Raw genomic sequence first — 26081 nt, forward strand, 5'->3', positions numbered from 1 at the left:
CTGCAAGATGGCGAACCATGGGGGGGGGAGGGGGGGGTGCAGAAAAAATTAAATCCATGTCCTTGACAAGCAGCTGGCCACTCAGCTGGATAAGAAATTCCCTGCCTTTTATAGAAGCTATACAAAAATGGCCCTCCACTGGACCCTATCCTGAACCACATCGGTCCACACTGTCATACCCAAATTCTTTAATGGAAACAGAATAAGGATACGCTTTTAATCATCTGTACTTTTTGTTCCTCAATTATCATCATGAGGCTGAGTGGACCCCATTCCAGACCCACTACTTCTCAGAGAAAATCTGATAGCGGCGGGAATCAAACCCGGACCTCTGGATCTGTAGCCAGGAATGCTGACCACTAGACCACAGAGGAGCTATTTCATGGAAATAACGGCTCCGGTCTAGAAAACCGGGATTCTTTGCACTGACCGCGTGACATCCTATATCCACAAATGTTCGCACTAAACTTTGCCGACAAGCGGCGGTCACTCGGTAGGTATAGTTTGCTTCCGGACTAAAATCACGGAGTTTTTTTTTGTACTTTTTGTTCAAAATTTAACTATGATCACAGAAATTCAATTTAACCACAATACTCAAGCTGTGTATGTGATATGTAACATGAACTAAATATTGTACACTTTACCTCAGATATCAACCAACCTAACCATGCTGCAGTACCTCACTAAGCTAAAATAAAACCAGTTACGTACGTTCCATCATAGAGGCCACTTTCTGCTGCAGGTGCTGCGAATATGTCGTACTTGGTCTCTTGCCTGAATGAAACATTGCAACATAATACAATGAACAAACAAGTGCATGCAGAGAAACACTGGACCTTGCTGTTATTACCATCACACTACATATCTGAATTCAGTAGCAGAGCTCAGGGATGAGAACAATGTGTGAGGCAACAAACCAGGCCATATCATGCAACAAAATACTGATAAGCTAAAGATGCTCATATTCCTTAGAACACAGGCATCTATAAGTTAATTTAGTTAAACATAACATATATAATCTCGAGATTCCATAGTGTGCCAAATTTGTGTCTGGTCACATGACTAATTTACAAGTTAATTTTACAACAAAATTTCACATGCCCGCCTTGAACGGGTTCATTACCACAAATAAACTGAACACAAAATACAGATTTTAACAATAGTGTTGCTTTCTGCCACTGCTATGACACGAAGAGAGAAATGATGGGATGGAGAAACATAAAGAGATGGGAAAGGAGATACGACAATAAGGGAAAAGAGCAGTGAATGAACCATTGTTAACATGAAGGGGAGAGAGGAATGATGAGAGGATGTGTAAATAGAATGAATGGGGAAGCAATCAGGGGGATATGAAGGAGATAAAGACAAAAGGGTTGAAGAACATTATTTTGCCTGCATGCAATAGTAGTAATAAAAAAAATTCCATGCACCATCATGAAAATTTTTGGTGCCATGGCAATCAGGCTCCTGGAATTTGTGCAGACTTGGTCATCATGACAATGTAACCCTGTTTTCTAATTGTAAAATAAGGAAAAGAGCTGGAAAAAATAACTCTGATAGCTCTACATACAACTTGGAATTTCAACACTAAGGTGTAACTTCTTTGAGAGGAGCCTGAAAATCCTAGTTCTCACACTTCATTCACAACACTACCAAGTAGTTGGTTACTACAGAAAAAGAACGAATGGAATCAACACATTTGTGATATCACAGCTGTGTTCAAATTTGACTTTGAAGAGATGAGTTCAGTTTGTGCTTGGCCTTTGAAGCGATCAGTCAGTAGTAGTCAGTCTTCAGTTTGACTTCAACTATAGCAGAAGCAGTAATTGTGATACTGAAATTGTGAATAAGTGTACATGTGTGCAAATAAGCGTCCAATAAAAGAATTTGTTCCGATCCGAAGACCCGCGCGATTTATTTGTGTCACGTCACACAGCCTACACGTTACAATATTAAAGTTTACAACAGAAATGTGAGGTTCTCACAGTCGTGTCTATAAGAAATGCTGTCTCCTGGAATGTGACTCCATATGGTGTGATAGATACTAATGATGAGGAGAAATGTGCTGTTTTCATCTTTGGCAAGGATAAATATGACAGAAGCTCTCAAATGTGGGTATCATATTACTGCACTCACATGTCCTTTTTGTCACATGATTTGGATCCTAAAGAAAAATATCATTCTTTTATTAACAACATTTAAACTCTTGCACAATTAAATCACTTCTTTTTAACACTTTGTGGACCGGTGATTTAAATGATTTAAATGACCCTGGGGACCGGCATTTTTAAACATACTACCCTAACTTGGGCACTGTTCACTTTAAAAATTAATATAAAATCTCCTAATTAATTCTTTGAACTAAAATTTTTGGAGAACACTTACCAATGCTCCTAGAAGTGCTTGAGGGTGTGATATTTCTGGAAACTTTCCCCTTTGTGAAGTGGCATTACACAGAACTTGCAAATGTAGACATACTCCTTTTTTTTTGAGAACTGTGCAAACACGGCATTGCCTAGAAGTATTCTTCCCCTTGGAATGTTCACTCTTCACAATTTTCACGAGGGTATTTTTCCGCATATCACTCAAGAGTCGCCCTGGGGGGTCCACATGAGGCCTTCGTGGGGTGGGAGTTGATGGCCCGGTCATACTAAGTCTTTGTGTGACCCTGGTTCTGCCGCCACCATCTGGACTGTAGCCCAGGCCTTTGCCACATCCATCAGAAATGCTTTGTATTTCAATTTTGAATCAGGGTTTAGATATTTTGCTGTCCCTGCAATGTTACTACGTGCAATGTTATTAACCGCATTATTGTCGGAGCTACTGTCACTTTTATTGTCTGTGGCCACAATTCTTTGTTGTCACCCGTCACTGTCACTGTCTGAATGGCAATCCATTACTACGCGTCTCACAAGGCAGGTCAGCTAGGTCATCGGAGGAGAATTTGTCCTTGATACATTCTCCCCACTAGCTACTGGCTGATACACACAGCTTGAAGAAGGCAAAGCATTTTCCTTTATAGTCGGTTAAGTAAACAGCGAGGTCAAGTAACTGACTGCTAACTAAACATTCCAGAGTCTTATCACGCATCTGCAGGCGGTTGCGTGCAATGTAGGTGGCGCCAGAGCGATTTAGAGTGTGTTGCAACTTATTGTGTTCTAAAAACCTGTTAACACGCGAACGGTCCGCCATGTTTAAAAGCGAAAAACCTTTTAAAGGGTCCGCAAAGTGTTAAAGTAAATATGGGTGTATTTACAAGGTAGGACAGATACTTCCTGTAAGTATACTAGGAAAATTGGGATGAGGAATACATTTGCCACCAACCTCATCATGTTATGTACACACTAAATTTAGGGGCAAACCAAGTGGTTACTACATGTCATACTAACAACAAACAAAACAAAACATTCAGCAGTTACTTATCTATGAATACTAAACATATTCTGGATCATCCCTGAGATATACTACCGTAATCAGGCATTAATAAAAGTATTCATTATAGATGAATATGCTTTAAAGAAGTTCAAATTAACAAGAAATATAAATCACAGATGCATTTTGCACTAGAAAAGGATAAACAACAGAATATGCAAAAAGCAATGGCAAATATTAATGAAAGTTTATGAGTCTAAATTAACAAGCACTCATGCAGCTCAAGGACTAAGCACAAACTTAGAAAGCCAAGTTTGAAACATTTTACACGGTCACCTGTAACATCTCTTATGGCATATGCGGAAAACAATCACTACCTCAGTGAACTGTCCATAAAGAGGATAAAAAAGAAAAATACTGGAATCTGGCATAAACTTCTGAATCTATACCGCATGCCATTTTTTAAGGTGAGATAAATAAAAGCAATGTTTTCTCTGAGCTTAACTAAGCACCCTGCCATGAAGACATGTGAGGGAGTGGAGGTATACGCACTCCACACATTGTTACTAGGTGATAATTAGTGGCCAGCTTCATTGACCATCTACATTTACATTTAAATGAGCCAATTCTGCTACTTCTCAGCAATACAATGATCTCCCAATTAGATTTTCTATACCAACTACTGTACGAGATAAAATCTGAATTTCAGCAGGCATGAATAACGTGACAAATTTTTAATCCCACTACTTTTTCCAGTAATACAATGACAAGATGTCTACATAATAACATAAAGACAAATCATTGTCACCTTGCAAAATAAAACAAACATTACAGCATACAGTGTAAAATGTTCTTGAAAGACTTCCATTTTAAGGCATAAAAACTGACAGTAAAATTTTCTTAAAGCACATTACTGTACCTTAGTTGCTCTGTTTACAGTATGGATGCTATTAAGCACATATCAAAAGTTTACTATATTAAAGCTACAGTTAGCTCATGAAATTGCACATGAGAGTCCAACTGAACACTGCATGACAGCTTCTAATATGTACACTGTCAGTGTGTCTCAACACCATAGAGAGGCACGTTTTCTTGAAGTCATGTGGAAGGCAAAGTGAATTTAATTTGAAACATCACTCATATTAAAAACTTGGGCCCAAATTGAATTATATATATATAAAAGAATGGCTAAGGAAGTCTTACCTCAAGACAGAGACTGTGTCAGCTTCCAAAAGTATGTATGCATTTTTTCATCTAGACAGTGGATAGCATCCAAAGAAAATTCTCCTATACTGATACTAGACTTTCAGAAATGCATTACACAACTGTTGTACTAGAAACTGGCAAAGAAGCTTATACCACTTCCAAGTTCTCAAACAGTGAACACTATAATTAAAAGGTTTCAATGCCAACAAATGCTTTGCCTCTCTATGTTGTTCTTCCTTGTTGACACAGCACTTACCTGAAAAGCTGAACTGGTTATGCACTTTGAAAAATGGATACTCCAAGACTTCAGTTGAAACAACTATCTATGTATATACACTGAGAGTGAAGAACTAGGTTTCCGTTATTCTTCCCTATACTCCAAAATGAGAGCAAGATGTGGGGGGGGGGAATCACACTAGCCTTGATGCTAATTTACTGCAGATGCAAAGTATCATTGCAAAGCTAATCACACTAAAGACATTACGGAGTAGAACTGCTTTATACTTGTCAATATTTCTTGTTTAAAATTGATTTGAGGTTCTCACAGCTGTGGTTATTAAGAGTTCTACCTTCTGGGATGCAATGCCATGCAGTCCACTGAAAGTCAACCAACATTTAAGAGGGACACCCTGGGCCATCTTTGAGAAAATTGAGACAGTATGAGTTTCTTTCCTATTAGGGGTTATATTACACTGTTATGAGCTAAAATTAATTTAATTCAGGTGGACTTTGGAAATGAAACATGTGGACAGGCCTGACCTCCATTATATGCATTCAGTCCGTGCACTTTGCAAAAGAATAAGCAACTGGAGGAGATACATTAATGAAAAACACAAAATCCAGCTATGCATTGTGACTGTAAATGAATTGCATTTAGAATCTAAAGGATGCATTGTGAAAGATTGAAATTTCCCGGTAATTATGTGATTTTGTGGAAAAACTACCCCTTTCCTTATACTGTGTTGAAGCCAAGGCAAGGGTTATGCAAGTCCTCGCAGTTTTCTATATCTTTTGGGCATGACCCATCAGCATCTGAGTTTGAATAAAATATTTGTACTTACTGGCTATGAGTTGCAAGATTCCTTTGTGTGAACATGGGGTACTGACAGAAAAATTTGTCATTCACTCTATTTACAAGATGTGGCAATTTAATTCCCGGAATGGCTGTGGCTTGTCGTGGGGGTGTTGAGTCAGGCAAACTCGTGTACCCAAGCATATTTGGACATGTTCCAACTTGCGTTTACATGAGTCGCAGACCAAATAAGTTGTTATTCCCAAGCAACATAGGAAGTAGTACGTGTCTGTGGTATACTATTGGTAGAAAAATAAGTGACAAGAATTTGGAGCAACAGATAAACATCAAGTTTTGTGTGAAGATTGGTAAAAGTGCTAGTGAAATGTTAGCCCTATTAACAGTGGCTTACGGTGAATGCGCTATGAAGAAATCAAGTGTTTTTGAATGGCATAGGCAGTTCAAGGAAGGGCGAGAAGATGTGCAAGATGACCCAAGAAGTGGGCAGCCAAAAACGCAAAGGACAGATGCAAATGTGGACAAAGTATGAGCCTTGGTGCACTCAGATTGAAGATTAGGTGCGAGACTAATAGCTGAAAAATTGAACAGAAGGAAACAGTGGGACAGGTTATTATGGAGGATTTGGGAATGATAAAATTTTCTGCAAAGATGATGCCTCGAATCTTAACAGATGACCAGAAAGAACGTCGGCTTCACATTTCATCCGATCTTTTACACAATGCAGATGTCTGATAGGGTCATTACTGGTAATGAAATGAGGCGTTTTCAATACGACCTGGAAACAAAATGTCAAAGCATGCAGTGGAGAACAAAGTATGCACCTCAGCTGAAAAAGCATGCATGTCTCACTCATAGTTCAAGACCATGCTTGTGTGTTTCTTCAATCACAAGGGGATAGTTCACTATGAATTCACTGCACAAGGACAAATGGTGAATCAACAGTATTATTTGGAAGTGCTGACAAGGTTATGGGCATCTGTTCGGGGGAAAAGACCCAAACTGTGGCCTGAAAATTGGATTATAAACCATCACAATGCCCTTGTGCATGATGCATTAAGAGTTTGCAAGTTCCTGGATAAGAAACCCATTACGAAAATGAACCATCCACCTTATTCATCTGACTTAGCCCCTTGCAATTTTTGGTTGTTTCCAAAACTAAAAAATGCCCTGAAGTTACAAAGATTTGCTGACATTCCTGACATCCAATGCAATGTGACGTTACCACGAGGTATTCCGGAAAACGATTTTTAAGACTGTTTCCAGCAGCGGCACCATCATCTCACAAAGTGCACAGCTTCACAAGGAGAGTCTTTAGAAGGCGACAACAGCTGCTTACACAGGTAAACAAATTTTGCTTTCACAGGTCCATTTAGGGAATTAAATCGTCCCATCCTGTAGTGCTAGAGATAGATGACACAACGCTAAATGAAAAAATACACATTAAAAAGAATTGGAGACGAGAGAAGTTTGATGTTCATTTCTTAAATATCTGCAATTTGTTTAATGATGGCGTGAATAACTTAAGACTATATATTTTCCACTGATTGAATGACAGAAGAAAAAGAATTGGATAGGATATTGAAGGAAGCGGTCATGGCCTAATTTAAGGTATTATCCTGACATTCACCTGGAGGGTTTCGGGAAAACCATGAAAAAATTACGTTAATTGGTGTCCCGGCCAAGATTCAAACTGGGCATCTCACAAACACAAGTCAGAAGTGTTGCACACTAGGGCCAACTTGCTTGGTATTTGAAAGAGCCATGAGTACTTTTAACTCTTTGATGTACTCTGGTAGTTGAAGAATATTTGCTTGTATGGGCTATGTTAGCTAATTTCACAAGTATGAAATTACACTGGATGAAAGTCAAAAAGGTCTTTTATCTCACATGATATCTAATATGCACAATTTTTATAGCACTTTTCTGGTACTGTTTTACAAATGTTTAAATTCTATATACATATTTTGAGTATACAAAATTAAATTGCATGCCATGCATGAAGCATAATTCTGCCTTATAGGCACTGAGCACATATGTATAATTAATCTTGACTGTGATTTTAAACATACAAACTCTCCACATATATATTAGAATTTAAAATCATTACACAAATATTACATGAATGAAACAAAAGGAATGCAAGATATGTGCACATTCTGACAATTTGCAAGACAGCAGGAGGCTTCAATCAGCAGAAAGTGTAACAGCATTCCATTTATCAGCCATTCAGCACTCTCAGGGGCTAGATAACCACTGACTGGACTTTGTCAAATATAACAAGACTGAAAAGTGTAATCTGTATCAGAATACTTGTACAAACAGTTTCCAGATGCACCTTCGTATTCTGAATGTTCCCAGCTGTTGAAATAGAGTTTGTGAATACATTAACAGTATTAAGCAGGCTAAGTGTGTGTGTGTGTGTACAGATTTAAAATCAATTATGATTAATTTATATATGTATATAAATAATTAAATTGCTTTCCTTGTTGACTCACAAATTGGCAACACAATCACACACACATATCATTGCTAACCTGTAAGGTGTACTGAAGGATTTGGACCAGAATGAATTTTTCAACATTAATAAGAGTATTTAATAAAAAAAGTAAAGCTATCCCTGTACCAGGCCGTGAAGGCCCATAGGGTTGTGAGACGTTGAAGGTCCCACACTATCTAGACCAGTGGTGGGCAAACTACGGCCCGCGGGCCAGACGCAGCCCCTTGATAGGTTCTATCTGGCCCGTGAAATGATTCCTAATCTGACGAATGAAAAGAAGAAGAATTAAGGAAAATAAATAATTCTGGATTATTTTCTTCTTCTTTCCTCCCTTTTATGTTTAGCCTAGTGACCACAGATTAATTTATTTACTTATCCACTATGGCATTGGAATGCTATGTTAACATTTGAGAGTGAGGCACTGGCTGCTGGCATTTTTGTAGCGAAGAGTAAAACTGGCAACGGAGCCTCCTCGCTGTACCCCCTCCACATTACATCCACTGCAGCTGGCTACTAACACCACAGTCTTTTATTCAGACCCGGTCCCACTATTGTTGTAGGTGTTTGCTAGTTTTGCTGTGCACATTCGTGAAACATTTCAGCCCTAAGATGTCAACTAAAAACGTAAAGTTGATTCAGAGTGCCGTGTTTTCAAAGATGAATGGACTTGGAAGTACTTTTTCACAGCTCTTAAGNAAATATTGCTAAAGGTAACAAAGCTCTCTCTGATGGGGAGTTCGTTAAACACTGCATGCTCAAAGTTTGTGATATTTTATGTCCTGACAAGACAAAGGATTTTGAAACTGTAAGCTTATCTCGAAAAACAGTGACTTCTAGAATCGAAGTCATAGATAAAAACATATTATCACAGTTGGAATCAAGGATTGGTCAATTTAAATTCTGCTCCATTACTATGGATGAAAGCACTGATATAAATGATACTGCACAGTTGCTATTATTTATAAGAGGTGTTGACGAAAACTTCTCTATTACAGAGGAATTAGCATGCATGCGGTCGTTAAAGGGAACTACAACAGGGTCAGATATTTTTCATGAATTTCTGGAAGGCCTTTCAACTTTGAAAGTACCTATAACTAGCATATGCAGTATTACGACAGATGGAGCACAAAGTATGACAGGGACAAAATCTGGATTTGTTGGGATCTTTAATCAAGAATATCCCGAGAACAATGTTGTATTTCTGCATTGCGTCATACATCAAGACGCCCTGTGTAAATCTGCCTTGGATATGAAACCTGTGCTTGATGTCGTTGTGAAGCTTGTTAATGCCATTCGATCTCGAGGGCTTACTCACAGACAATTTCGAGAGTTTCTTGACTCCATGCAATCTGAATACTCTGATTTACTGTACTACTCGAAAGTAAGGTGGCTTAGCGCGGGACGCGTCTTCGAGCGAGTTTGGCAGCTGAAAGACGAAATAGTGTCATTCTTCCAAGAGAAACAGTGGTCTGTAGAATGTGAAATGCTGGAAGATACTGCATGGCTTTCGGACTTTGCATTTTTCACAGATCTTCTCTGCCACCTGAACAAGTTGAATGTCAAGATGCAAGGAAAAAATCAATTTATTGATGATATCTGGGGCCATATCAGAAGTTTTAAACTACAACTTGTTCTGTTTGCAGATCAGCTAGCTAGGAATGACTGTCTCACTTCCCGAGGTTAAATTCAATAGCCCTAGTGATGAAGGACAAGCTTAGGAGCTACGAGGATAGCCTGAGAAGACTCCGTGGTGAATTTGAACGAAGATTTCAAGACTTCAGTGCCATTGAAAAAGACTTGGATGTTTTCAGTATGCCTTTTAATGTAGACTGTGAAACAGTGAAACCGGACTTGCAACTTGAATTAATTGAGTTGCAATGTAACACTCAACTCAAACAGTTGTTTCTCAATGTATCAAAATTAGAGTTCTACAAGTCCTTGTCGAAATCCAGTTTCCCAAATCTGATATCTCATGCCCAGAAAGTCACTGCTATGTTTGCTTCATCCTATATATGTGAACAGGTGTTTTCTACAATGAAACTTCGAAAGAGTTGTATTAGAAACAGACTGACAGATGAGCATTTAACTTCACTTCTGAGAATCAGTGCATCCCAGTTCGAACCAGATTATGAGAAAATTTTGGAAATGCAGTCACAGTTTCATTCATCACATTCTCCTTCATAATCTTTCAATCATTAATAGGGCTTAGTATTACAAGAATTTTGTAAAATCTACCATTATTGTTTTTAATAAATTATATTGGCATGCCTAAAGTTCTTTCTTTTTTCTTTGGGCCCCTCCTAAAAAAGTTTGCCCATCACTGATCTAGACAATCGGCTCAAAGATGGCGGTGAGGTTGTCAGCCTTATGTGCTGGCCGTGCTTTACTCCCCAGGAAAACTATTTGATTCCTGGTACTCATTTCTGTTAGAGGCTGAGTAAACCCCAGGGCCTAGCGTGGCTGGAAGGATTAGGTCAACTGAAAAAAATGTAATTACCTCATTGGGACTAGAACCCACGACCTTCCAGCTTGTGGCATAGCCCCTCAACCAACTACGACTGTACTTTATATGTTTAATGCACTTCTGTCTTCGTCTGTGTTTTGCAACTCATATATGTAATGTATTTGTTGGCATTAAACTCATATAAATAATAAACAAAGACTACTAAAACTGTTTTATAAAAAGAAACATGGAAGAATACTGTCTGGGAAAGGAAAAGATGGTAGGGGTTTCCATAAAGGTGAAGATAAATTATGCTAGCACTAAATACCCTGATAAAACAATAGATGACATAAGAGAACATAACCTACAAAATTTTTGTGATCCTGAACCATTTACACTTCAAAATAGCTAATTTATAATAAATATGCATGTAAATGAGAGAACCCACCACAGTATTTGTTGAGCTGTATCAGTTCTTACCAAAGGAATAGTGGCTATAGAGCAATTCTGGAGGGTGTTTGTCATCCAAATCTGCACTTGAAATTCCCAGAGGATCCAGCTTGGCAATGTGATGACCTCGAATCTGACAACACAATGTAAGAAGGTTCCAAGGCATGGTAATAGGGAGAAACAATTTCAGGTTTCTAAAGCTATTACAGTCAGTCACAATGTGAGCCACATGAGGAAACAAATATCTGAAACGGGACAACACTATGAAGAGACGTGAGTTAGTTCATTCTAACAGGATTCCTAGAGGATCAAGAATACATCTGGATTGCACAGAAATGGTCCATGTCAACATAAAGAACTCAGGTATAGAAATAAGACAATATAAGTATCACAGTTTTGTGTAGATAATCTCAAAGTTACTATATCTGCCACACTATATATAATGCGTATTACTTTCCTTCCAAATATTTCCTGAAAATATGACAGCAAATTTCAATGGATAGCATTTACAATGGTAGCTTCTAGTAAAGACACCTAACAGAACCAAATTTACATTATATTAATATGAAGTCAATTTGGAAGAAAATAGTGTGCATTATATCAGGCAAGTATAATAATTCAAGTTCAAAACTCCAATTCCTACAGGCCAACTCTTCAAAGAAAAGTCGAAAAGTGTTAACACAATATGTAATAACTTTTCAGTAAAACTGAGACAACTGTAACCTTATGAACATCACATAAAACTAATTTTTGTAAGTTATATTTAAAATTTCAGTTCTATGTACCTTCTGGAAGAACACTTACGCAAACAAGTAAATTGTTTCTTTTTGCAAGCACAAACTCAGATAGAAGGGTCAAGCAAGACTGACCCTTAATGCACAAGTTTGCTTCACAGCTGCACTGTGTGCAAAACACAGCGTATAACAACACCAGTACATGGTAATGGACTCTCACTTAAATTCAACCGTAATATTTTCTTTGTTAGTACCTACATGTCATATTGCAGCTGTTAAGGAGAACCAACAATCATAATCGCCATTCAGATCACATCAGAGTATCACCAAGTACATACACAAACCAGTCACCTTCTCCCCACCTCTTCTACTTAACAATAGCACTATACAGAACTATTACACTGCCCATACAATACAAGATCTGACATTTTCACTGTCACTAGATGCAATGAACTTTTCTTTTGTTTGGGGGGGGGGGGGCAATTACCGGTTTTAGTACAAATCAAATGCTGTTCCAGAGACTGTGCACAACACAAAACTGGATATATATGGTAGTCTAGTCAAAGCTATGCAGTGGAATATTTCTTGTCCCATGGGGACATCACTCAGCTATTTCACACCAATTTGTGTCACTCACATGATGAGATATACAGTCCCCAAAATGTTTTATTCTATCCTGAAATATCTGATCATGTAAGATGATTCCACTGTACCATCTTCTCTGTTTCAAATGTATGCATAGTATACAAACATGCAATCACCAAAACATATGTTAGTAACAGGCTATATACACTACAACATATTTTTTAGTAAAAAGCTGATTCTTATTATTCAATGCTCAATTTCTAAAGCAAAACAGTTCCATCTTTTATTCACATGTTCATTCATTAAACCCATATTTCCATAACATATATATAACAGCAGTACCTGCATGCCACAACTTTGTCATGTAGAAGAGAAATTCAATAAAAAATATCAACACTGAGCTTGTGATTTATTACGTAAAAGAGCAGAATTCAAAATATAAAATTAATGAAGCATTCATATGGCTCCGCTCATTTGTTATTCCTTTCTTGACATCATTTCATTTGCAGAGGTTATACTCTGTCACATTAGATGGGATGATGCTCATTAATAGAGCATATATGGCCCTGGCATAAAGTGGTTATGATCTATCTGAAAACACTACCCCAACAGAGAGCTAGATAGACTTTAGGAAATCATAATAAACTTCAATCTAGATAGCTGATAACTCGGCTCTGATTCAAACATCCGAAACACAAGCTTAGAGCTTTACTTAGTGTCGATTAGGTTTTTACATTCTCACATGCAACATTATATTCATTAAAATTTTTTAAAAGCTATTCACTTTAAAAGTCTAAGTCCATCACTAGATGTTTCAACCAATGTGGTCATCATCAGGTGTTTATATAAGTCCTCTTGATGCGCATATGTATCTTGGTTTGAGAACATGACATGCAACACAACCCACCAACCCAAACATATATGTGCCCCACGAGGATTTATATATTAATAACATAAGCAACAACATAAGACAGCAGTTTCCTTGCCCAATTATTTTAACATCTGATGATGATCACACTGGTCAAAACATGCAGTGATGGACTTTTAAACTTTTGAAGTGAATAACTTTTAATCAATTTTATAGAATATAGTGTTGCACGTGAGACTGTATAAAACAATCAACACTAAGTGAAAGGTACAACAGGATGGTACAATATAATATTAGAGTTTTACTGCTGCAAAACCTTTTTGGTGGCAGTACAGAGTCCTCCAATTATGTTAACATTCTGCTGTGCCATTTAAATACTCTGTATCTTGATGCTCTCATAATAATTTAGTACCCTTTTACACCACACTTCAGTATAATAAGTGTAGCAGAGGATATTTCACTTTACTGTTAGATGTTATTTAATACATAATATAGCACCAAATTTAATTTTTATGTACAGGGGGAAAACCAGTTTAAGTTGTTTGGGGGGAAGCAATAAATATACAGAAAGTGTTCATTCTGAAAGTACTCTTATATACATACATACAACTTAACATATGGTGACTTGTCAGCAAAGATCTGGAATAATAATAATTAAGAATATTAACAGCAACAGATATTACTGGCCAGCTGATACAACGAAAAATCTACAAATTTAACGGACTAATTTTGCAGCAGACGTTCTGCATTCCCAGTACTTCCTCTTAAATTCCTCCATGGTCATCATGAAACTATTCACACCCAGGCTAGTACAGGTACATCCACAGGACAAAAAGTAAATATATGCCAGTTAAGATCATAAAAATATAGCAGAATACTACACTGTCATCTTGTGTAATTTCTGGCTACATTTTGCACTATGGGATTTACGACTATGTAACAAACAGCAAGTTTTGTTTTTCACAGAAGAGGAAGGCAGACTTATCTTGATTTTTTACTGTTTACCAATAAATTACATTCTGCAAAAAAAAACTCTGTTCATTTGAGGTACAACTACAGATGTAATAACTGAAAATCTATGAACAGTACATACTTTTGTCAGAGCATTATAAATACTGAGAACCTGGAAGTTCAGAAACAAAGACATTTAAGTCACATTCTACAAAAACTTCCACAGTAATTATTTTTGGCTTTCTTTTATTTCACACTTTCTCTTGAATACAAAGAGCAAATGGGGGAGTTATTCATACTAAAAGGTAAAAAGACACCACATGAGAAGAAATCTATAAAGAGCCACAGTCCATTAAACGAAAGCCATAAGCTTGGTAGTGATTTTACTTTCAGTTAAGTTCATGCTAAATTTTGCAGCAATATTTTCATCAAGGACAGTAAATACATGCACAGAATATTATTATGACCTTGTGAGTGAGAACACTTGAATGGCAATCCAAACACGACAAGAACTGAAGTCACAAGGACAGGAAGCAAATGTGAAGATGCTGATTCCTGCTAGGAAAAGGGAAATTATTATTCATGTCACAAGACCCACATCACCACAGGCTACCTTACCCAGCATATAATGGCGCACCACCTGCTCAGGAGGTGCCCCTTTGCGGTCAGTGTAAGTACCATGAAGATCAGCATACGTAATACCCAATGGGTCCAAGTCGGCAACTAAATGTCCTCGAGCCTGTATCATACCAGTCAATGAATTTACAAATAGCTAACACCAAATTCAACATAGTAAAAGCCAGTTGCAAATCTTGTTCAGATAGGTATAAACAGAATAAATTATAAATATGCAGTCATCTTAATGGGTTTGAGTTCTAAGCATATACCAAGGTATATATTATTGTGCCATTATATGATACTTCAAATTATATAAGTTTCACTACAATAAACCAATTTATGACAGTCTGTTACTATCAGTCACTGAATGAAACCTTAATACTATTTATTTAATCAATACTTAGTTTCAGCTTCTTGCTGATTTGAGAATCATATAACAGTGAATAGCCTCATACGAATATAATGCCTCCCCTCCAAAATAACAGATGGGTGCATCATAGTCTTAATTACTTTATTCATAATTCCCTATTGTATATCTTCACAATCTTGTATGTATAATGGAGATGTTATGTCTAGCCTTCCATTGCTTGCATGTTTCATTTACATTTCAGATAACTACGGATTTAAGATGTGTATCCTTCAACATTATGTAATCCACTGGATGCTATGATTATTTGCTGTATCCTAACACCACCCACCAATAACCTTTTCTTCTTCCATAATTCACTATCTTTCCTTTTGCTTTCTCTTCCTTTGAAATGCTTTCTATATACACTGAAGTGCCGAAAGTCATGGGATAGGTACCTAGTATCGTGTAGGACCCCCTCTAGAGCGGCAAAGTGCAGCAACTCAACATGGCAACAATTCCACAAGTGGACGGAAGACCTCTGGAGAGATGTCGAGCCATGTCGTCTGGATAGCTCCCTGGTATTTGTAGGTGCAGGATTTTGGGTGCAAATGGACCTCTCCACCATGTCCCATAAATGCTCAACTGGGTTCATGTGGGGCGAATGTGGTGGCCACACAATTCGTTGGTACTCTCCAGAATGCTCCTTGAACCAATTCTGGACAACTCTGGCCCGATGACACGGTGCATTGTCCTGCTGGAATATCCCATCATTGTGGGGGTACATGAAGTCCACGAAGGGCTGCAAATGGTCACCAAGCAGTGTAACGTAGCACTCACTGGTCAATGACATGTTTAGGTGGATGAGTGGACCCAATTCATGCTACGTGAACACAGCCCACACCAGTATGGAACCACCACCAGCCTGCATGGTGCCTTGTTGACAACTGGGGTCCATGGCCTCATGGGATCTGCACCACACCTGAACCACACCATCCGCCCGAAACAACTGGTACTGTGACTCATCGGACCATGTCACATGTTTCCAATCCTCCAGGGTCCATTTTGCGACGTCACAAGCCCAGGTGAGGCACTGTGTCAGTGTGGTGTTAACAGAGGCACTCTGGTTGGTCTTCTGCTCCCATATCCCATGGAAGCTAAAGAACGCTGCACTGACCTCCTGTATTGAATGTGGATGTGATTTCAGCCAGTGTCGCTTGTCTGTTACCATGGCAAATTCTAGCTAGACCCGTGGTCGGCCAATTTGCTGTCTACGGTGGGTGGAAATGCCTTCCACAAGGTGTTCCTGGTACACATGTAACACCGTGGATCGAGGAATGTTGAATGACCACACAACTTCGGAAATGGAATGTCCCATCTGCCTGTCACCCACTATCATGCCCCGTTCAAACTCCGATAATTCACGTTGGCTTGCCATGAGCAGACTGGCCGGTGTTCAACCTGACTCATGAGAGAATACCTCACAACTGATACTGTTCTGGGCATTCCAAAGCCGTCAAGGGACGGTGGTGCCACTTAAAAATAAATTTACATACTGCTATCCCGTGATGTTTTGGTTAGGCATGACAGCAGACATCTAATTTTATACATTCTACTAATTTGATTTGTCTCATTCTGGTCCGTCACACTATTAATCACAAAGTAGATAATTTTCAGTCCAGTGTGACATACAAGTTTACAACACTTCAGTCTTTATTCACCTTACATGTTTCGATTCAAAAGAATCATCCTCAGAGGCGCACTACTACAAAGGGAAAACACTAGTTATAATTTACAAGAATGACATGGACAATAAAATCAAATGCTTTATTGATAATAAATAATAATATCACCAAATTAAAAACAAACCCTACACATAAATTTCAAAAAGCAATGCAAGGTACCTTAAAACTTTGCAAAAACAAAATAGAACCGAAAACAAGAAAATACGTTCACCAAATGAACCCACAAGCACCTAAAATCAAAGCTAAAATTAAAATACACAAACCAGAAGCCCCAATTAGACCAGTAATAAATAATACCAATACCCCTACACATAAACTAGCCAAACATATTCATCAAAAATTAAATACACTTATAAATTTAAAATATGAATATATTATCAATACATTACAATTTGCAAATAACATCAGTAAACTAAAATTAAATTCAGATCATAAAATACTAATAATGGATATTAAAGACTTTTACGTAAATATCCCAATAAATGACACACTTCATGTAACTAACAATCTTCTCAAACCAAACCACATAGATAAATCCATTATGAAAGAAATCATGGCAATCCTTAAAATGATACTAAATCAAAATTATTTTCAATATAACGAGAAATTTTACAAGCCAAAATCAGGCGTAGCTATGGGCTCACCTTTGTCAAGTATAATGGCGGAAGTCTTCCTACAACATTTAGAACAAAGGAAAATAAAACTTTTATTGGAAGACAAAAATATTGTATAATAGATATGTTGATGACATTATCATAATCTACAACCAAACTAAAATAACATCCCAAGATATCCTCAAACATTTTAACACGCAAAATAAAAACCTATACTTCTCATTAAATGAAGAAATAAACAACCAAATAACTTATTTAGACTTAAATGTAACCAACAAACAGGGACAAATAAAAATGGAAATATATAGAAAACCCACAGCAACAGATGTAACAATAAATAATAAATCTTGCCATCCTAGAGAACAAAAACTAGCAGCATATAAAAACTGGATACATAGACTACTCACATTACCACTTGAAGAAACAGCTAAAAATAAAGAGTTAAACACTATTATTAATATTGCACTAAACAACGGATATAAAAAAGATGACATAACACAAATATATAATAGATTAAAACAAAAAACAAGTAACCCTACTGACAAAGGTAAACAAGACCAAAAATGGGTAACCTACACATACACAGGAAACTACATATGGAAAATTACAAAACTATTTAAAAACACTAATATAAAGATAGCATTTAAAACAAACCACACAATAGGCAGAACATTACACGAAAGACACAACACAAACCCATACGAGCAAAGTGGTATATACAAATTAACTTGCCAAAGTTGTCATCAAGTATACATAGGCCAAACAGGAAGGAAATTATCAACACGATATACATACATACATAGATACATAATTTCACAGATCCACTGTCCGGGAACCGGACTGGATATTGAATTAGTCAGCAAAATGACATTGCAAAATGCAATCTAGTCTTAACAATTAAAATATTCAAGAATTATAAAATAAAAACACAATAAAAAAATAAAATGCAGTCATATAACAAATATAGATAATACATAATCTTGGAAAGACAACAATAATGTATTATGCTTGCCTGTATGCCATGTATTCATCTACCGAATAAAATGCATTTAAAATAAGATACTCTTTTAGCCTTTGTTTCAAAGTATTAATATTGTCTTTCAAGGAATATATATTGTATGGCAAGTTATTAAATATTCTAATGGATGAAAAATGCACACTCTTTTGAATGGAAGATAATCTCACAAAGGAAACATGTAGTTTATTATGCCACCTAGTACTTAATTTGTGTATGCCATTATTCACCTGATACATATCAGGATTTTTGAGTACAAACAAGACTATGGAATATATATATAAACAGGGGACAGTAAGTATGCCCGTTGTCTTAAAGCCTTCCCTACATGAACTCCTTGGCCCTAATCTTAACAAGACTCTTAATGCTCTTTTTTGTACAGTAAATATACTTTTCATTAATGAAGAAGAGCCCCAAAAAATGATACCATAATTAAGTTGAGCCTGCACATGAGAAAAGTAAACCATACGTAAAACTTGTCCACTCACCGTAGGCTGCAATTTTCTAAGCATGAAAATTGCAGTACTTAATTTTTTTGTTAAATTATCGGAATATTGTTTCCACTTGAGATGACTGTCAAGGCACACACCCAAGAAATTAACACTTTCATCAATATTAAGAACTTGATCGTTATATTCCACATGTAATGGATAGTCCATGGTCATAGGCGTAGTAAATTTAATTACATGCGTCTTCTTTAGATTAAGGACTAATTGATTATTTTGAAACCATTCATAGATATGATTCATTATTTTATTTATTTTATGATTCAATGTTGTGATGTCTTTTGAGGAAACAATAATGGAGGTATCATCCGCGTAAAGAATGGTATGAGCCAAACCATCTAGTGTACTTGGCAGGTCGTTAATGTAAACATTAAATAGTAATGGTCCCAAGACAGAACCCTGGGGAACACCATGTCTGCAGGTTACCCATCTAGAAAGAAAGGTGGTTGAGTCATGAGTGTGTAATACAGTTCTCTGTTTCCTATTATGTAAATATGATTTGAGCCATTTCAAAATACATCCTTTAATACCATAATGTTCTAACTTTTGGATTACTAGGTTGTGCTTGACACAATCAAAAGCCCTTGTAATGTCACAAAATACACCTACCACTAGTTCTTTGTTATTTCATGCCTTATAAATAGCTTCTGTTAGTTTGAAGATAGCATTTTGTGTAGATATACCATTTCTGAATCCAAATTTCCCATCCACAATAATATTATCGTTTGTCAAATGTTGTTTTAGCCTATTAAAGACGAATATTTCAAATAATTTAGAAAAACCTGTCAACAAAGAAATAGGCCTATAATTAGATATTTCAGATGTATCACCTTTTTTAAAGCATGGTATAATGTTGGCATATTTTAGTCGATCTGGGTATATACCTGTTGTTAAGGAAAGATTGTAGATGTGAATAAGGGGCTTAACTATCTGCGCCCCACATAACTTGATAATTTTATTAGACAACCCATCGTATCCACTAGAGGTCTTATTCTTTAATGAAAAAATTGTGCTTAAGACTTCCGCTGAAGTAATGGGAACATTAACTATATCTGGATAGCTGCCAAAAAGGCTACATCTAATTGTGGGATGTGCACCTTCATTGTTAGGAAACTGACTAATTATCTGATCTATTGAGTCTATGAAGAATGTGTTAAAAGACTCAGCTGCTGTATTTATGTGGATTGTTTTCTTATCACATCTTAATTCTGTGGGAATAAACTTCTTTTTGGAAGCATGACCCACTTCGTTGTTAATAATTTTCCATGACACCTTGGATTTGTTAGTGGATTCGGTTAACAAATCATTATAATACATTTCTTTTGCTTTATAGATGACCTTTCTTAATATGGAACAATATCGAGTATAATACTCTTTTAATTTAGGACAACTAGTTACTCTACTCATCATGTAAAGATATTTTTTACGCCTACAGGACACTCTAATTCCATTAGTAATCCACTGATTATTATACACAGTATTTACCACAGATTGCATAGGAAAACATGATTCAAAATTAACTAAAAAGGTACTCAAAAATTTATTAAAACTAGCATTAACATCTGTGTTATCCAGGGTACCGTCCCATTCCTCATTGTGTAACATGTCAATAAATTTTAAGACTCTAGACTTGGTTATTAGTCTTTTCCTAACAAGCCTACTGTTCTTTACTTGAGATTCAAAAACATTATTTATCATCAAGTATTGTGCATCATGGTCTGAGAGCCCATTCATTACCGAATAGACTTGAACAGTGTTTAACCTATTATAATCCAAAAATATATTGTCTATAGCAGTGCTAGATTCTTTGGTTATCCTTGTAGGGAAGTCGACAACGCGACATAAATTATATGTATACAAAAGTGAGATTATCTGGTGAACACTATTTGAATTACTTAAAAAGTTTACATTAAAATCACCACACAATATAATTTCTAACTTAGGCGTATATAAAAATTTTAAAATTATTTCTAGTTGATTGACAAATTCTTGGATGTTACCACTAGGAGATTTATAAATACATAAAAGTATAAAAATATTGTTACCAATTTTGTGAACACATAAGAAGTATAAGATTAAATAGAGATGAATCCGCTTACGCCCAATATATTCTAAACAATCGTCATCAATACGGACCAATCTCAACGGTCATGGAAATCATCGAAAAAGCTAATAAGGGTAAAATAATGAACATAAAAGAGGAATTCCAAATATATTACCACAACAAACACAATAAATTGATAGATGAACAGAAACAAATAAGGGAAACAAACAATCAAAACAACATGTTTGACCTTATTATACATCACTTGAACACACCCTCTTCAACGTCATAAACACAGGAAGAATATAATACGTGACACAGCACTCTCCAAAACAGTATATATGACACAGCACGCACGTAAACTACACAACTAACAATAAGGTAAGGCCTAACTAGACACTTAATAAACTTATAAGCATTATATATAAGATAGAATAAATAAAAATTAATATAATAATATATTTAGAGAACATACAATCAAGAGAAATAAACGACATCTTCTACCACCGGGAGGAAAACAACATGACCCAATGTTGGTTCACGATTTTTAACATAATAACTAATTTTTTACATACAAAAGATTTTTAATACAATTTTAAATACATAGAGAAGCTATTTTATGGAAAAGTGAATATCATATTGCGTGCAGTGGGAAATCCCAATCAGAATACCCAGCAAATATGCTTAAATGAAATAACATCATATGTAAATCTACACTTCAAGAACCGTCAACGTGAATGCATAAGGCAAACATTAAAACTAACTGTGATATAGTGAGCATTATTCACAACCTAAGTGCATACTGTTAAAACATTTTATGTGACAGTGTTTCCTGATCGTAGTGGTGCGCCTCTGAGGATGATTCTTTTGAATTGAAACATGTAAGGTGAATAAAGACTGAAGTGTTGTAAACTTGTATGTCACACTGGACTGAAAATTATATACTTTGTTATACATTCTACTATATTAGATATGACACTGGAGTAACATGATCATAAATATAAAAGTTGCACAATTTTCAAAAAGGACCAAGGGTTCAAATAAACCTCCTTCATAAGAATGCCTTGAACTGATGTACACAGAAATCAAACAGCACAAAAAATTTAAGATAGGTGGGGGGGGGGAAAGAGACTATATCACAACATCCACTCATTCATGCAATGTTATACCACATCAGATTAAAATCACTTCTCAGGTGTCGACTGCACAGTGGAAGAGGGGGTGACAATAGCGGTTTGCGTAACGTTACTTGTTATTTGTTTGCTAAGAATATGATGCAGCAAATTATGCACTAATAATCCCAATATACAGTCTCCCAGTAATCAGAATGAGAGACACAGCAAAGGTTAAGAAGAGAGAGATTCCTATCTCCTTGCTTAAAAATTCCAGACTTAAAGATTTAATATTTATAAATATTACTTAGCTACATATTAGTACCAAGGGTTTTGTAACTATCAACAGTGGTAATCACACATGAATAATAGCATAATAAGCACAGGGAGCAACAAGAGAGCCCTTACATAACCGGCACTAGTGTCCCTTTGTTAATATGGCAGCAATGTATCAGTAAACTTAGGACTGAATTACATAAAATGTAACAATGATTTTAATAACATAAAGCCATTACATGTCCTGATTCTGAATAACAAAATTAATATATAAAGAAAAAGAATATAGAACTGAAGCAATTTATTATATTTGCAGAAGACCTACTGTGAAGGAATATGACCCATCACTGAGACGAAAGAACAAGATTTTAATCAATAAAAAATCCCATTTTAACAAAACATATTTTAAATACTAGGGTTTTAACCCTTACATAACACATGCATGTAATACACGTGAAGCAATTGCTTTGAAGAGATGGTTGCCTTCTGATGATGACCATCATTGGGCGAAACATGTATTAAAAACATTGTTGCACCTGATGGAATTCATTCTTAAAAAAAATGGAACAAATGACTTTTATATTCATGCCCACCTGATGAAAAAACCTTCACCACAAATGTAACATATTGCACAAATCAGATATACTATTGTAGTTAATAATGCACATAAATGGAAAATATTAAGTTATATCACTACATTGCTATATTCATGACAGCGTGCCCCTCACAGCATAAGCGATTCAGAAAAGAATATCAATACTTTATTGTAGTGCTCACACTATGACTTAAAATGAAAGATGTTCTTAGAACATATCTGAAATTTGGTCTTGGTGCTGGGTTACAGTGCTTTGAAGTTCATCCCATATGGCTGCAACAAGGAACTTTGTGAGAGGCAGTTAAGTTACTTGTGAGATTATTACAAATGGATGTTAAAGAAGTGTCCCATCATGTACCTTATCTGTGTAAAACTGCACATCTCTGTAGTGTTTCATGTCCCAACTGAAATGATGCACTTGTAACAACTACATCACTCGATTCACTTCCCATCTAACTACCAATATAGTGCTCAAATATTTTCCTTTCCACAAGACTCTCCAAGCATGCTTCTCTCACCCAAACAAAATTAGACATTCAATTAAACATTTGTACGTACTTGGCATATGAATATTGGTCACATTAAAAAATGTGAACCAGCATCAAAATAAAATCTCTACCACATGAACAATTAATGTTATAGCTACAAATTCATAACAGAAAATATTCTGAAGAAATACGGCAGTTCAGGACAATACCTGGTATGATCGTATAATGGCCTGTACTGCTAGGTGATCATCTATGACCTTCTCATTTATCTGGCCACCAAGTGCAGGAGCCCCAGAGCCCCCAAGGTATGGCGCTATACTTGTTACAGGAACTTGATTGCGGCCGGGAGCAGCCAGGGAGGGAGGGGGTTGATATGCCTGACCAGGGGCTGCACCAGCCGTACTGTTGCGAAAGAATGAATCCCATGACTGCAACAAGTATGCAACAGAAATACATTATTTAAACACACAATCCCTTAGAGATTAATGCCAAATGTACATATCGTAATACATTGTTACCTCACTTGTTTTGCCAATTACAGCACAAGTTTTTTGACAGGACAGCATAGTTGTATAGTGACTGGCTATGGGCTGGAAGACTAAGGGGTCGGAGTTCGAGTCCTGGTAGGGTCAAGAATTTTCTCTCCTCCACATTGTCCAGACTGGCTATGGGGTGCACCCAACCTCCTATCCAATGGATACCGGGGGGCTCTTGCCCCAGAGGTAAAGCAGCCGCGGTGAGAAGCTGACCATTCACCTCCATCTAGAGCTAAGGTCGAGAAAATATGGATCTATACATCCACTCCCCCATATTCCTTCATGGCGCATTGCTTAATTAGTTAAGCACAGGGACAACTTTACATTTTACACAGAATCATGTAAAAAAACATCTTGAGCAACTTTAGCAATGTACTGATTCAACACCCCTGAGGATGTCACTCTGATGATCAAACTTGTTGGGTTATCAATAAAATTAAATTAAGAAAACAAATAACATTTCATGTTGTAATCTGATGGTACCTTGATGAGTTCTTAAGTATACCAATGATTACAATGGCATATAATACAATGCGAAAAAAGCTGTAGCCATTTCTCACATGCCAGTGCATGTTGTGTACACAATTCCAGCCCAGCCCATTTGAAACTTGTGACACACCTACAGTATAAATCAATCTATTCACATCTTAGCTTGGATTTTGTGACATTAGAGCATGGATTTTGTGACATTAGAGCAACAATGTCATAAAACTCCTCACAAAAGGGGACTGGATCAAAAGTTATTCATGAATAGATACTGGCTGTGTGGTGATGCTGCACCTACTGAATACCAAGTGAAATATTGGTCAAAACAGTTCATCAGAGGCAGAAAATCCACTGAAGATGACCCCTGACGTGGAAAGGCCAGTGGAAGTGACTGCTCTAGCAAAGTGAGAGAAAATTGATGACCTGGTCATGTAGGACACAATTTTAAGCTGTCTACAACTGATTGAGAATTTATTACATCGGAACCATTTACTCCGGCCATCCTCCATGACCATGTGGGCACATCAAAGTTCAGTTCTAATTGGAGCCTGAGAATGCTGAGTCCACTTCACAGGCAGTGCAGGGTTCAGTTTTCACAGCAGTATTTCAAGCTTTACAAAGATGACCCAGAAACACTTCCCTGAGAACTGTTACAGATAATAAAATGTGGATCAATCACTGGGATCCCAAAACAAAACAGGAATCCCTGCAATAAAAACACCATGGTTCATATATTCCCAAGAGCTTCAGACACAGACATCAGCTGAAAAGACCATGACAACAGTGTTTTCGGATTTGCAGAGAAATTTATTTGTGCACTACATGCCATACAAGACAGCAATCACTGGGGATACCTATGCTGTTATGCCCTGGAAATTAAAGGAGGCCATCAGGGAAAAATGAAAAGGACCATCCTGCTTCTTGATGATAATAATCCTTCACAAAAGTCAAGGAAAGCAATCACTGTCACATGCAACTGTGACTGAGCAATTAAACTACCTGCCCTAAAGATGTGTGTACATGTGTAAGGAATTAGTATCCAATAGAGAATAGCTTTAAAAGACTATCAGATGCTAACTGGCATATATCCTCTCTTAACATTGTGCAATCAGCTAAGCAGATGACTATTCATTTAATGTCTCTTATGTATCTAATATCAGTATGAACTTGAAACTGTATGGAAAAGTGCTATCACACAGTGCCTTATTATATAACATGACCTTCAGTTAACTGTTGTACGTCTCATGCATATTCCATGTTTGAATTATTACCAATGCAATGGTAAAGTAAGAAAATCATGCATACATTACTGCTATTCAAAAAGACTGAATACAGTAATGACTTACTTACTTACTTACTTACTCATGGAGCTGAGCCCTTCTTGAGGAGCAGCCAATTCTGCAGCTACTCAAGAATTTGCCAGCATTTTATGGAACCTGAAGGTTCATCACCGTGTTCACAAGAGCCCTCCACTGGTCCCTATCCTGAGCCAGATCTATCCAATCCATACCATCCCATCCTATCTCTCTAAGATCCATTCTAATATTGTCCACCCACCCAC

The 26081-nt window shown here is 36.7% G+C and overlaps 1 protein-coding gene across 7 annotated transcripts in view; it reads right to left on the reverse strand.

Annotated features, from left to right (window-relative positions):
- Positions 1–26081, reverse strand: part of LOC111871787 (2-oxoglutarate dehydrogenase, mitochondrial) — a 97434-nt gene that overhangs the window by 53253 nt on the left and 18100 nt on the right. For 3 of the 7 annotated variants that reach the window (XM_023865114.2, XM_023865118.2, XM_023865115.2), the window contains exons 3-5: positions 23708–23926; positions 11032–11134; positions 712–774 (exon numbers count right to left, since the gene is read on the reverse strand). In XM_023865114.2, the coding sequence (XP_023720882.1) occupies positions 712–774; positions 11032–11134; positions 23708–23926 (385 nt within the window). Of the gene's footprint in view, positions 1–711; positions 775–11031; positions 11135–14757; positions 14879–23707; positions 23927–26081 lie in introns of all 7 variants that reach the window. The other 4 variants (XM_023865116.2, XM_033754414.1, XM_023865117.2 and 1 more) reach the window with 2 other exon arrangements.

This window comes from Cryptotermes secundus, unplaced genomic scaffold (assembly GCF_002891405.2).
Source record: "Cryptotermes secundus unplaced genomic scaffold, Csec_1.0 scaffold846, whole genome shotgun sequence".
Taxonomy (NCBI): Eukaryota; Metazoa; Arthropoda; class Insecta; order Blattodea; family Kalotermitidae; genus Cryptotermes; species Cryptotermes secundus.